We start from the raw sequence: 15,711 nt of genomic DNA on the forward strand, positions 1-15,711 counted from the left end.
GTAACATTAACCATCTTGAAATACAATCTGATTATTAAAAATGTGATGAAGTGTGTATGGATCGATTTCTTTGTTTACGTCAATTTATTTCCGTCGTGTATTGTCACTGTTTTCTATTTTCTTGATCCGGTCAGTGAGCGCTCATCACATACACACCTCCCAATGCCTACAGAACTACCGATCCTAATAAGGCAGTGCTAAAACTAGCAGTGCACGAAATATTATATACCAGATTTAAACTGAATGCCTTCCGTCAGGATTTATGCAAGACATTTAGCTCTATATCTGTGATTCGTCAAGTCCCAATGAAAGTTAGTTGTCAAAAATGTTGTTCAAATGCCCGCCACGCCTCCTATTCTCAGCACAGGAAAGCTTGCCATCCTCGACTTCACTTGGCTTTCGTGATCCCCTACATACCCGGGATATGGCATGTGGGTGTTGAACTTCCTTCTATCCCACCACGAGTTTACACATTCTCAAGATTTTGTTGAGTGGCGCGCCCTCACTGTACACTAATTATATAAAGGCCAATGTATAGGTCACCATTATTGATACATTGTCGCGAAATTTTCTTCGTAGGCTAGACGAGGCTTGGTCTATTTCCCATATTTTGACCACGCACATTTGGGTATAAATTATAGATTATTACACTTGATAAATATGTGAGAGTGTATTTATATCCTGAGATACAGGGCTAGATAAATGATTATGTACAAGCCTTGCAACAAACAGCGGTAGTTTGTTATAGAGAGAAATCGGAAAAGAACACGGTAAAAAGGAGATGGTTTGAAGTCATTATAATACTTCCTAAACTTCTAATCGAAAATCTAAAAAGACACGATTTCTCTTTATTCATCTGCGCATCAGTGTGTGAAATTTGAAAATGATAAGTCCATATTTGACGAAATTGAAACGATGATAAATATTTCACCAGTCCTGTTTGTGAACTCCGCGCTCATTGTAAACCTCTTTTAAGGCCAAGAAAAAAAAATGTTTTCTGGTGAGTTTGAATCACCCTGCCTCGGTCTTCTTTTTTCTCGGGTTTGTGCAGCCAATGCAGAGTGCAGATCCAAGGGAAACACAAAATAAGGCATGAAACCCCTGAAAATAGAGTCTTTCTCAGTAGTGTAGAGCACGAGTATAAAGTTGACGTCAGATTCAGATACGGATCTGAGGCCATCTGACGCTCAATATAACGTTCATAAGATAATGCTATCTGAATCTGAATCTGACGCCAACTTTATACTCGTTCGATTGATTAATTACTCAAATTGGTCATTAATATTTATCGGATTATTATCAAAACCTAATCAGTTCTGGCCGTTACCCTACGGAACATGTCTATGAGATTTCGTTTGATTTGATGCAGTCGTTTTTTCGGAAATCGTGATACACACACGCACAGACACACACTTCATCGGTATATTATAACATTCCTTACGGAAGGTAAAAATGGAAATAAACCATTCACAAAGTTTACAAGCGACACACAATAATAACGTCTCATGGTAGACTACAATGAAACTTAAAATGTTCATCAATTCGATTATTTGACAATTGCAATTATATTAAAAATTAAATAATATGTTTCAACATGGCTAGAGGGACAAGTATATACAACTCGTGCTACTTTTTTTCTTCACTGTTTTCGCTACCTGTAAGGTACTACTTCAAACGTAATTGATATGTGGTACAAAACTAGAGAATAGTATTTCATTGGATGTTAAATTTTGGAAATCATTTGAGAGAAACGGAAATCCGAGAATGGTACGATTGAATGCAACGAATGAATCTATTCAGGGAAATGTTATTCGAAAGTCTTGGAGTGCATGTGCATGTGTGTGTGTGTGTGTGTGTGTGTGTGTGTGTGTGTGTGTGTGTGTGTGTGTGTGTGTCGGACTTGGACTTGGCAAATCGATCAGGTTGTCTTCATTAACATATTCGTAATTCATAATTCATCTTTCGTTGGTGAAGGTTGCTGTTCTTCGCTTGACATCTCTTGTGTACTACAGTCTTTCGATTCATCTGCAAGACATGAACAGGAAATGTGTCAGGTGTGTGTGTGTGTGTGTGTGTGTGTGTGTGTGTGTGTGTCTGGGTGTGTGTGTGTGTCTGTCTGTCTGTATGTGTATATATAAGTGTGTGTGTAGGCAGGTAGGATGGTAGGAAGGTATGTATGTAGCAAGGTATGTGTGTATGTATGTATGTATGTATGTATGTATGTATGTATGTATGTATGTATGTATGTATGTATAATTGCAAAAATGTCGTGTTCATGCTAAGTGTCTTGCAAAACTTTGTGTTTGAAACATCTTAGCTCAGGGTCCTTGTCCATATTGATTGTGAATATATTAAAGGGCTACGTTTCAATCCGGGTCGTCGTACTAAGTAGCGTTATCATATCAGTGGAGCCATAAGGATTACATAGGACTTTTTTCTGTTCTGGTCCTGGACTATTTTTGTATAGCTGCATAACAACCGTCACATCTAGATTTCAATCATATCCCGAAATGGACCTTTAACAACGCGGTCACTGTGGAATACCATGTAACGAGGTTGTGGTTAGAACACGTACAGAAAAATCCATTCTGGAACTTACCACTTTGCTCCATTAGAGTACGAGCTAAATGATTCCAGAATGCACATTCTTTTGCTTTCAAGGCTCTCTTAGTTGGCATGGATGGAGATAGTTCCTTGTATTGCAGCTCAGGAACAGTGAATTTGGGCCAGTCGACATCCATCACAGCGCCATCATCGTTGAGGTTTGGGTTACTATTAGAGAAATGCAAATTCTATATATTTATACTTTTTAGAAAATGAAAAAGGCCAAATATTGAACAATCAAACGGTTTTCGAATTTTACATTTACTACGTTCTTTAGGCACTGGTGGACTACTCATTTTCACTAATGTTATTTGAAAATAAAGTTATTTCTAAACGCATTCGCAACAATAAAGCTTGGTTCGATAAAATTTACACTTGGTCCTCTCATACTGTGCGAAATTTATGTATACACCCATAGCGCTTTGCCCGTGCACTTTGTCTGTCAAGGGGCAAGCTTCGGCCACACGCACAGATACCGATTCGAACTCTTAATAGGTGCTCAAGGGGTACGATTGTAGTGTTACGCCTTCATAACCTTCCATTTCGTCTCTGTAGTGCAGTTATTCTAGAGGACGAGGTATATCAGGTGATTGGCCAACGTACCTGTTGAGAAATTCTGTAGGCCAACCCACAATTACAATAGGAGGGGTTTTCAGCGCACATTAAGATGGTTGGCTAGAGAACATAAAAGGTCTTGACAAACGGACACAAGTTTTGCTATCGCACATAGGTTGACCAATATTGTAAATTGAGAAGGTGGCCGGCATGTTACGACAGTTGGCCAGAGCCTTTAAGAGGGCTAGCCAATACCATTAAAGGAGGTTGACCAACGCACACTAAGAACGCTCGCCAACGAGTATGAAGAAGGTTGGACAGCGCACTTTAAGAAAGTTGACCAACTTTAATATAAAGAAGGTTACAAATGCACATTGACGAGGTTAGCCAGCCCACATGGAGAGGTTGACCAAAGTACCTTAAGAGTGAAGGTTGGTCAACGAACATCATGTACATTTAGGAATTATATCAAATAATTAATATCCAGCAATCACAATCCATCAAGAACATACATAGCCATTGGCTTTTCTCCGTTGAGTGACCTTCCCTTGTCATGGTAAGAGTTCTATCTCATTTTACATACTTACCCCGTTTTAGCAAAATTTGTGAAGTATTTCATGATCTGCATCGACATTCTATCTTCCTCATCGGTCATACTATACCTCCAGGCATCGTCAGGATACATCTCGGAAATAAGATGCAAGCCGAACACGAAGGGGATGTCCTCTCCGTGAGCCGACTTCGTCCATGTTTTGTTGTAAATGGACGTAGACGAATGATGGTCCATATGGTAAAGATACACGTCAACACCAGCGTTATAAAGATCACGTACACATTTATCAGACGGGCATACAAACAAATGATCCCCAACCATCTGACTGAGGGTGTCCAAGTAATTAGTTTCGGCATGGTCGGCGTTTTCCCAGTCTGTATACAAGTACTTTGCTGCTTGTTTAACGACGTCATACCGGTTGTAAGGCGACAACACAAAAAAGGGATACATCATATCAAAAACGGTCTTGTTTAGGAACAGTTCATTGTCGTTATCTGAGTCGGGATAAATCATCAAAATCCACATCATTCCTTCGTCAGCCATTGTTCCGACAATAGTATCAACTTTATTAAATGAGCCGGACGATATTATATCCATCGGAGGCGTCGGTAAAAAATAGTTGTCGACAAACGGCGAGAATGGAACGCGCAAATCAGGTCTTCCGGTTTCATTTTCTAGAATACCCTGATATGACAAGCAGAGAAACCAAGAAAACTTCAATTCAGTTGATGAATGACAGTGCTAGTGACGATTCAAATGTCGTCATCAAATAAAGCGTTTAAAGTCATCGATACAATATGTTTACGTCATCAGTTTTGTTATTGTTTACTTCTATGAGGATACATCCAGATTTATAAGAAGTGGTGGTTTTTTAAAATTAATTTTCTGTCTGCGTATACATTCCGTTGACATTTGCAACATAATCGTATATTAGGACATGTATGCAAATTATACATTGAAATGAAACCAACAGACTTTTAGTACAATTATCCTTTCAAAAACACCAAACTATATTGAAAAAAAACCCCGGAAAATTGAAAAAAGAAATCATTTTGACAAACTGAAATTTGGAAGCGTGTGTAATTAACTGTCTCGTTGTTCGTAAAACTGCAGTATTCTGACAAGATATTTGTATTTTATTTATTTACCGTTGCTGGGTCTTGTATATTGATGAAGTCTTCACCTGGAACTTGGCGAAGACAGTTCATCAGTTCCTCAGAAGTATTGTTTTTACATCCAGTTAATCTACCAAAGGCATTAGCAACCATATTCATGGTATCATTGTCATCGGTATATCCAAAAGAGTACGAAAAAGCCCCGCTCTGTAATTATGAGATAAAAATTAGCTAATAACTGTCGCAGCCAAAAAGTGCCACTCTGTAATGAGATGTAACAATAAAGCTAGTAATTACCGTGGTGTATTAATACAACACATGTTCTGCACTGTGTCAAATTCTTCCCACTATTAGCATGCATAAACAACTTGGCTTGATGGAAAATTAAATTTATATTATTACATTTCGAAATTCATCTATCTATCTATTTACCAAATTGAGGGTGACTACAGCTATACACCCAATTACTGTCATCCCTTATTCTCAACTATGGAAAATCGCGACATCCGAAACAAACCCTGTCTGACTCAACATGGATCTTACTAACACTTTAGTAAGACACACCATTTTATCGTCTGGCATAACAAATATCTCAACTACGTTGTTTAATCTCATTATCTGGCTCACAAAAATATACGACATTGTAATTATAAAGAACTAGATTTGGCAAGGAAATGCTTCAATCATGCTGGTAGCTCACACAAGAAAAATCCAGCGATGTTGGTAAGATGTTAGTCAGACGATGAAAAAAACACTGTTGGTAAGATTTGTTTGTGTGCAGCCAGACGACAAAATATATCGGTGTCAGTAAATTTTTAAATGCACGTAAGTCATGCAGTGTTGAACATCTTCGTACAATCAGGTCACACTAAGTAAAATTTAACGTTTATTTTCATCTCAAAGAATTGAATACTTTGAACTGTTACGTCATTCCAGTTTTAGTCACTTTACCTGTCGAATCTGACAAAATACTGCTTTAGGTTCCTTACCTGAAGAATGGCTCTGTGGAACAATCCAGACGACAATGGGGATACAATATGCAAATGAACACTCAGTGATCCCGCACTTTCTCCAAAAATAGTTATACTCTCTGTATCACCACCAAATGCTGTGAATGACGAAAGTAAATGATGAACAGAAATTTAGGAAATATGATGCTAACAACATGAAAAACATAATGTTACAAATTGCAGAATACTCGAAGTTAGTGATTCGGAACTACCAACGACACGTTTTTCTTTTTAAAAGAAGCTCATTTGTGAACCTCTTTTCAAAATTCGTTTCTTTCTGTTCTGATCATCTACAAGTCTAGCTTGCAATTCATGAATTCGAATGGTGTTGACGAAATGACGCTTTAAATTGTTATCATTATCCATACCACGAGTGAAAATGCTTCCGTATTCGTGTCAAGTACATCAGTATAGTCAAGTTCATTGCAAACGATCAAGAATCTTCTGTTAAACAAGGCATTCACAATGAGCATTCATGCAGTTCCGATGAGACGAGGTAATCAAGTTCAGTACGTGGAGACTGGCAACAAGATAAATACAGTACAGATAGCAGAGATTGATCCTTCACTGTAGAAGTGTTCATTGTGTGTTCTGTGTGGTCAGAGTAAAGTTAAATATTTGAATGTCTGCAAAAAGTATAATCTACCAATGCTCTCATGTGTCTATTGTTACAGTAGTGTGCATTGTGGTACTGTTTACACCTTTGACCAGCAACTCTCACTGAACTCGATACCTCAAGCTTATCCCATCCGGAAACTGAATGCTCATAATGAATCTCCTGTAACAGATCCATTACATATCTCGATCGATTGGGTTCTATTATTGCCTGTCCACAGACTCGATTGGGTAAAGCTGCCACATCACTATAAAATGTAACATCGTATGGTAGAACTACTTTGAACTGCGCAATGATGTTTGAAAGATATACATGAACGAGGACGATACATCTGTTGCATTTGTTTGTATTCTCATAGATAGTGCTTTCAACATAACTAGTCATACCAAGTGTTCGGGGTTATAATCGTCATCTAATATTACACACCTTCAATGTTGTTCTTCACCCATTTCAATGCTTCGACCTGGTCCAGCATACCATAGTTACCAGTCGCCGCTGAGTCACCTAAAAGAATGTATTAAATACAACAATTAAATTTTAAATATAATTGTTTCCTCTCACTGTTTTTGTCCTATTACATAACGTTATCACTGTCTTATCAGAGTTTATTAGTAGATTGCTAATCCTAGAACAAACTCACAGGTTAATTACCCAATGAGCACATACTGATAAGACTAAAGGAAGTACTACTTGTACTGCCATTGCCATTTAATTGGATCAATAGTTGCTTACACTCGCGGCGCAATGTGTTAATTGGGCAATTTAGTCCGTGAGATTGTTCTAGGACGAGCAGTCTGTAAACTCTGATAAGACAGTGACAATATTTAAAACTTCATTTGAAATATAGAGAAGATAATATTTGTAATCCGGAAAATCGCGAGAACAAAATTGAGTATTCGTCCTTTCCCCTATGGGTGCATATCGCATCTCGCATATCGACGAAGTTTAAAGTGCAAGACATATCCATCTACCTGTAGTGAAGAACCCAATCGCACCAAGTCGATAATTCAGGGTTACCACTATGACATCACTGATTGCTGACAACGCCGTCGCATCATAATAAATGGCTGAGCCCGAACCATAGATAAAACCTCCACCGTGTATCCATACCATCACCGAATACTTCTTACGCTGTTAAAAATAATGGAAGAAGAAGAAGAAGAAGAAGAAGAAGAAGAAGAAGAAGAAGAAGAAGAAAAACAACAATATATAACACGATAGAATGTGTAAAATATCGTTGTTGACGTCGTAGGCGGATAAATATAGTATTTTGATAATTAATCCAATTAGTATCTAGTCAGTCTAACAGTTTTCAGCGATTCTATTTTTGACAAAAATGAATTAATTTTGCATCAAGCCATCTGTTTCTAAAACCTATGACGGGGTTGTATCAAGTTATCCTACTCACAGTGTGTCTGAAGGTAGGTTTTAGGTTTATTCAATCAATCAATCAATCAATCAATCAATCAATCAATCAATCAATCAATCAATCAATCAATCAATCAATCAATCAATCAATCAACCAACCAACCAACCAACCAACCAACCAACCAACCTATCTACCTACCAACCAACCAACCAACCAACCAACCAACCAATCAATCAATCAATCAATCAACCAACCAACCAACCAACCAATCAATCAATCAAGAGTCTCAAGATTTTCCACAAATTTGTGCCATTTATGAATATCAAAGGACGCCATGTACAAGGTCTGATGCTGTACAAGTGCTACACCCCATCGCTCCCCACCCCCCTCTTCCCTCCCATATCATTAAACTATGGGCTGCACACTTAACACGTAATATCGGTTACGTTAATGATATTGCAAGATTGCGTTCTGGTGGTACAGGGGGGGGGGGGTTAAGCAGACATTATCAGATAATGGTCCCGGAATTATGCTCAGTAAGCTTACCGTCCACCTAATCATGAGACTTCTGGTACATACAAACCATATTGGGGGGGGGGGGACCTTTAAACCATGAATCTCCAATTTTGAAAGAACTCCATAAAACATGTGTCCTCAGTCAGATGGCCATGACCCCATTCTAGCATACCATATAGAGGTCGTTGAACCTCCCATATATACACAGTAGTCATCGATCAGTACACTGTACTTATTATCGTATAGTCGAAAATTGAACTTCACAAGTTTATGCCATTGTTACAGTATTAGCCACACAGTATATAAGCTTATACAGACTCATTTTGCCCAAATCGAGTGATTTATTAATAGTACAAACCTGGTGTTGCGGGACAAAAACATTCAAATACAAACAGTCTTCATTCTTCTCTTCATTAACGGGTACGAAAAAATTTTCGTTCTGCAGGCACACACTTCTACTGAACGTAGCATCGTATTCGCCACTCCATGGTGATTTAGGTACAGGTGGTCGAAATCTTAAGTCACCTATCGGTGGTTCAGCGTACGGTATTCCACGGTAGACATTGACGGTGTGTAGGGTGTCCTCGTGGGTGAACTGTGCAGTTGAACCGACTAGTTTACCTGCGCTGATTTCGACAGTTGGGACATCAGCATTGGTTTTACATGTTATATGTAATACGAATACTACACTGTAGAAATATCGCATTGTGGATGTCATGGCTCCTAGCGAAGTACAGAAGGTGAATTGTCAGTATAGGGTTGATTGTGACACAATAAATAGCTTATCAATTGATTTAGAAACGGAAGTCCGTTCAGGGGCACACAGTTACATACATGCGATGAAAAACAGTTATAATTTATGTGAACTGAACGGTGACCTGAAATGGCTGAGTTGATTTTCTAATAGGGGTTCCACTCAAAGCTCGAGGGGTATGAGCTGCTTAAAACAGAGGGATATATGTTGATTGGGAGGGGAAAAGGTTGATAGATAGAGTTCGTATTACTGAATATATATTGTGGTTGTATGTTTTCTACACTCCATTAATACTGACTGTATAATTATCACAATCGAAATTTAATGGGGATGCATCTAGGGGTGTATATATGAAACAAATATTAAGCACATAATTGTATCATCAGTAATATGCAATTTAGGTGCAAAAATGTGAATTTTGGTCAAAACATTATATCTCAAAAAGTACTTGGTGAAATGAGACTGAAACTTGGTGAGATGTTTCCAGAAGTGCTATTCTATGGAATGATCATAACATGTTGATAATATGAGTGATGTGCAAATAAAGTCTAAAATATTTGTGTTTTTGGTAAACATTTTTTCACTTGCAAAATAACCAGCAGATTAAGCTTAAATTTCAAAGGAATGTAGGGATCTGCATGTGCAGAAATCTCAAGCAAATGGTGATCTCATTAGTGGTCCGCAAATTAGCTAAAAAGAAATGTATGCTTTCCTAAAAAATCTTCAACTTTGCAATTACCCAGTAGATTGAGCTTAACTTTGTTGAGAATGTGTAGATTTGTCCTCTTTAGCTGAGAACAGTACATTGTTAATTAGATATAATATTTACTGTACTATTTCCTCTGGTGATAAAGTGTGTAGTGTGGCCAGTTTGGTTTATGACTTGATTATGTAATATGTCCTAGGACAGCTGTTTCATCACCTATAAACTGAATGTAGCTGGTGTTTAATTGCAATACGACAACCAAGAAAGTAAAACCAGTTACATAGGTATGATTTAGTTCCAAATTGATTTATAAAATAAAGAAGTACAAAACCTTGTAGACACATCACTTTAAAGTTTGATTAGGATGTTGCTATACTTGTCTTGATTAATTACACTTCCAACATAGGATGGCTGGATTATTATGATGCAAATAAATTAGTTATAAAAATGTTATTTTGGTTACAACTTTAAATCTTCAAAAAAATCATATATCTATCATTGCCATGAACGTGAAGTTGTGCGACAACGCAATGTTTGTGCTATGTTTTAAAGAAACTAGAAAAAACTGAATGCCTCCTGTAAGGACAAAAACAAAAACCCACCATATCTTTAGGACACGTCATCACCGCATTATTAGTTAGAACTTGGAGCTACCACACCTGATAAATGTCTTCATTTTACAAACGACTTAGGCTGGAGTCAGAATTTATGGCGGGGGGTGCGGGGGGGGGGGGGGGGGCTGGGGAGAAATTATTTTGGTCAAAAAAAATCGCAGCCCCCCCCCCCTTCGCGCTCTCAAAAAATTACATAGTCCCCTCGAAATGAGCCCAAGAATTTCCGTACATCCCCCCACCTCACGGCTACACATATTTTAATGTGTAATTATACAGTACCCCCCCCCCCCCGCAGAGTTGTACAGTATGGTGTATTACTTTAAACTAACATTGGAAATCAATACATAACAATGAGACATTTCTTTACAAATATATGTGGGCTTTGCGAAAAAGGTCTCAATGGGCTGTACTTTGAGATACTTAGCAGGGTTTCATCTTTCAATCTTGATTCTGGGCAGAAACAGCATCCTCCATGATAGGGGGAGGGTAAGCACTTTAAAAAAAAGTAAGGGCAAGAATTGAAGGTGGCCTTTTAATGGCGTAAAATTTCAAACCATACACATTATCGAAAGCCATCAAGTACTTGAAAATTGTCTTCAATACCCCAATTTTACTCGAGTCAATACATTATTATACAACTGTACATGTATGGCTATATTACCTACACTTTAACTTACCTATTCAGAGATATTTTGGCAGACATACACATTTCCTTGGCTATTGACTACCTCATAATTGAATGTACGGTGGGTAAATGAAGTGTACAATTTTGCAAAGTACGAGGTAAACGACTGCTCCCGCGAGGTTTGATTGTTCAAAAAAGTCTCCAGAGAGAGAAAAATGTTTTAATTTACTTGGTAATTGTAATAGGGAAGATACACCAGAGAGGGTGCTATTCCTCAAAGTATTAAGGGCGGGCAATTTTTTATTTATTTATTTATTTTTATATTTTGATGTCGGAGCTGAACATTTGGATCGGTCGGGTAATGAGAAATAAAGAAAACGGGGTCACTCTTAAAGGTAATGATGACCTTTCTAGAATTTCTGGTAGCATTTAAAGTTAATTGATTTTCCATGACATGATAAATCACACTTATTATATGGTTCAACAAATTCGTTTGTTGTAGCCATCGTTATTTGCCAACTGAATTTGTGTAATGAATTATTAAGCTTAAGAAATTATAATAATTACTAAAATTGATATATCATTAGTCTATGCAGTTCATCAATGCCCCACTTCTCCTTGAAATATTACCAACTTTATTTCTTATCTTTTTCTCCAGTCTTCACGCCATAACGAAATGAAGAATGTGTTTTTTCCTTAAATTACTGTAATGTAAACAAAAAAATTAAAACAGGCATTCAAAATGAATTTTTATAAATGTAGTATTATACTGTTGCTTCTAAATGTGTTATATTTCCAGATGTTATCTATATCGTCATGACAATGATTGATGTCACTAATGAGGTACTCGAAAACGATTAACATGTGTTTCTTTGGTTACGAGGTTGCAATGATTGGATTGTGTGTATGTGTATATATTACGGCATTGCAGCATATCACTTCTCCTGGTAGAGAGATCCACTCGAACGTTAACAATGAAACAAACTACTTGGATATTTCTTCCCTATGTGGTCTATACTATTGTCATCTTTATGATGTTACCTGTTGTGAGGTGCTCCACTATAGGTATGTAAATATATACTAAACTGTCTATGCATATATACGTACATGTATATATGAATGAATATAAAGAAATATTCCTATACTGTGCTATAGAATGTATTGTAATGAATTCCGTACTAAGGTGGGAATCAAACAGGACCTCACGGTATTTTTTGTCTGTTACAAGTTAGTCCATCCGTATGTAGATGATGCCTACATTATGAGATATTTATTAATTGTTGACAAAATTTGTACCCTAATAGCATTCCACCATGTCGTCGAAGTAAATGCGGGTGAGAATTTCGGAAATGAGGAACTTTTCAACACGGGTGTTACGGGTATCAAGTAGAAGGCATGGTACCGTTTGATAGCATCGAAAATTTACTCATTTGATTTCTACAATGAAAATACTCAAATATATTTTTGAGATTTTGGGAGCGAAATGTGAGTATTGTATTCGCGACAAACATGTGTCATCACACAAGACTGTCGACAGTCGCTCGCGCCTTTTTTTCCTACGTCTTATCTAAACTCCGATCCGGCGCAACACTACTAAGTACTATAATCGCATACCGAAGGCCCTCGATATCAGTTTGCGATTAGACTAGTGTTGCGCAAGATCGGAGTTTAGATAAAACGTAGGGAAAAAAAGGCGCGAGCGACTGTCGACAGTCTATCATCACACACACACACACACACACACACACACACACACACACACACACACACACACACAAACAAAGAAACACAACATTGTCTGTTGCTAAGATACAGCACTCACAATTTTTTTTTTCAATGTCGACGGTTTACAAATGATGCATAATCGCATTACAATATGACATACGAAGAGTCAACGAGGGATTAGCAAGTTCAATACAACTTGTAACACATATCCAAAGCGTTTGCACGATTTACCACAATCGATTATAGCATCCATATCAAGTGTAAAAGTATACTATTTCGATTGCTTTAATCATCAGCCCAGTAAATGGTGTCTCAATGTAATTAATCTGTAAACAACGTTTGCACAGCGAAGCAAGTACATATAATTTTGACTAGAGCATAAACATACATGCCATAAAACAGTGTCTATATCCCATTGAGAGCTAAATATAATCACTGTTGGCAACAATCATTCCCGTGTAACCTTGGTGGTTGGTTAGATTCTAAGTTTACCATGGAGTATCATGTCAATCAAGTGTCTAAACGGGTTAACCAAAATTTATACAATTTACGTCGAATACGCAAATATCTCAATCAATGGGTGTATTGTGTCGTGAATGGTCAACCTTGCTAAAAGCATCAACATTTTTTCATTATATTAGTGATGATTTTACGAAAAATTTTAAAAGGAATTTCACGTTGTTTACTTACATGTAAACAGCCGTCGCCACCTTCGAAACGCCCGCGAAACTTGTCAGTACGCAGAGACCTAGGTCAAAATTGCAACGTAGTAGCACAAAATCTCCTACGTCACACGTGCGCGTTTGTACACGTTGAACGTGTAGCCGAAACTCTCTAATGCTCCCGTACGCGAACGCGTTCCAACGTGTATCTAAACCTCTCTAATACAGAATGGGGTACTGTAAAAGAAACACATTAACGTCATACTATATGAACTCTAAAATGTCATCTCAGCATTCCAGACAATTTCTAGGGTCAGACCTCAAACAATGCATACAGAAGGCGGAAAAAAATTGTGTATTTCCGATAACAAGGTCTCAGTAAATAGGGTGTGTATGTCGGGACTTTATTAATTGTTTTTCTTTGTGAAAATTATTGCTTCGACCCAAAATTAAACAAAATATCAGTCAGAATACCCTTTCTGTGATAGTTTGATGAAATATGAACATGAATATTTTAAGCCATATGAATATGGCTTAAAATATGGTCAGTCGGGTTATCAGAAACACACACTTATTTTTTTTTGACGTAATGGTTGACACATAGCTTTTTGAAAACGTAACTGGCGAGAAAGTATGGCGTAACCGGTTGTTTTTGCCGGCTGTCGTCCATTCTATGAATCCCTTAGTACTAATCTGTGATGAATGTTGCATCAACAGAATACAAAGTGTTCGGTGACAAACTTAACTATGCTGACGCGGCAAAGGCTTGTCAAGATAAAGTGATGAAGTTAGCCATAGTAAACAGTGCCGAAGTACATCAGACCTTGGTTGGGCTTGTGAATAGCCAAGGTCTATATGGGAACGTGTGGATAAGTTTGTATCGCTACGGTGCTACTGAATTCACAACCATGGATGGTAAATCTTTGGACTATACAAATTGGGCTAATCACGAGCCAAGCGGCATTGGTAGATGTGGTTCCTTGAGGTAGGTAAACTATTTCATATATAAACATCATGATGATATCATTAGGACATCAGATCACTTATTTATCATTAAACTTTACACATAATGTTAACTGAATATTGGGTGTACACAGAAGGATTAGTTTTACATTTGTACCAGGGATTACTTACACTGGTACATGAGGTTCTGTCATGTTAACGTATAATAATATAACAACTGTCCACTCATCACGAACTACTTACGATTGAGTTTGCAGGCATGACGTATAGTTTCTCAATAAACAGGTAAATATAAAAAAAATGAATCTGGATTTTAAACAAAGAAGAATATAAGTTTTCCTTGAGTTAAGATGACCATGATACTGTGAGGCTTGTGCAAAGATATATATATATATATATATATATATATATATATATATATATATATATATATATATATATATATATATATATATATATATATATATATATATATATATATATGTGTGTGTGTGTTTATGTATTTATTTAAACATGCAATATAACTTAACAACGTTTTCTTTTTATCAAACAATTCCCTATGTTTCTCAAATTTCATATTTAGTCACGTCTTGAACTACCAATGGGATGACATTCCATGTGACCTTGAACGTTACTACGCCTGTGAACATGGTATGTACAGTGTACAAAACCATCTCTAAAATATTGGTATTTGTAGTAACGAAGTAACGTTCGATACATTGTGGATGATATAATGTCCATGAACCTGTTTATCCAAGTGAGAGAGAATCACACCCTTATATTCAACTCAGTACTATCTGTTTTCTATAGTGGTCTGAGGTCTTATATTATACTAAATCTCTTTTGTTATTACAAGCAAGTGATCAAGTGCTGTTCCGTATGTTATACAACAAGCAGCATTTATAGAATGCTTAGAGTCAAGACATTGAAAAAAATGGGACATTATATAAATTATACCTCTAGTTAGCTTTTTTAGCATAAACACGAAGAAGGTAATCATTTCCAAGTCAAGTGAATGAAAAAAGCCTCCAAAGCTTCTATCTAGGAGGAGACCAATTGGAGGTATATCCACGTCTCAAGCTCTTGCCTCTACTTTTTACTGTCCGGATGCTATTGGGCTTTTATTGTCTTTTTGAGTGTAGTTGCTAAATATATATATATATATTGTTGCCATCTTGTAAAACTTGAAAATTACTGCCCAAAAGGACACAAATATACCAATAATTATTGAACACAGGTAAACTGGATAAGTACCCAAATCGATTTAACGAATAATTGATTTTTAATATTCCTTCCAAGGGACGATTAAAATTGGTGAAGACGC

At 37.0% G+C, this 15,711-nt stretch overlaps 1 protein-coding gene across 1 annotated transcript; it reads right to left on the minus strand.

Annotated features, from left to right (window-relative positions):
* Positions 1 to 1,948: 1,948 nt before the first annotated feature.
* On the minus strand, positions 1,949 to 9,147 carry LOC144435274 (acetylcholinesterase-like). The gene is made up of 8 exons (XM_078123866.1): positions 8,697 to 9,147; positions 7,425 to 7,584; positions 6,880 to 6,957; positions 5,817 to 5,935; positions 4,861 to 5,034; positions 3,747 to 4,396; positions 2,600 to 2,772; positions 1,949 to 2,025 (listed from the first exon to the last, which is right to left on the minus strand). Exons 1-8 carry the CDS (start codon positions 9,054 to 9,056, stop codon positions 1,949 to 1,951), a joined length of 1,791 nt encoding a protein of 596 aa, XP_077979992.1. The 5' UTR covers positions 9,057 to 9,147.
* Positions 9,148 to 15,711: the final 6,564 nt, after the last annotated feature.

Source organism: Glandiceps talaboti, chromosome 1 (assembly GCF_964340395.1).
Source record: "Glandiceps talaboti chromosome 1, keGlaTala1.1, whole genome shotgun sequence".
In the NCBI taxonomy this organism is placed as follows: domain Eukaryota; kingdom Metazoa; phylum Hemichordata; class Enteropneusta; family Spengelidae; genus Glandiceps; species Glandiceps talaboti.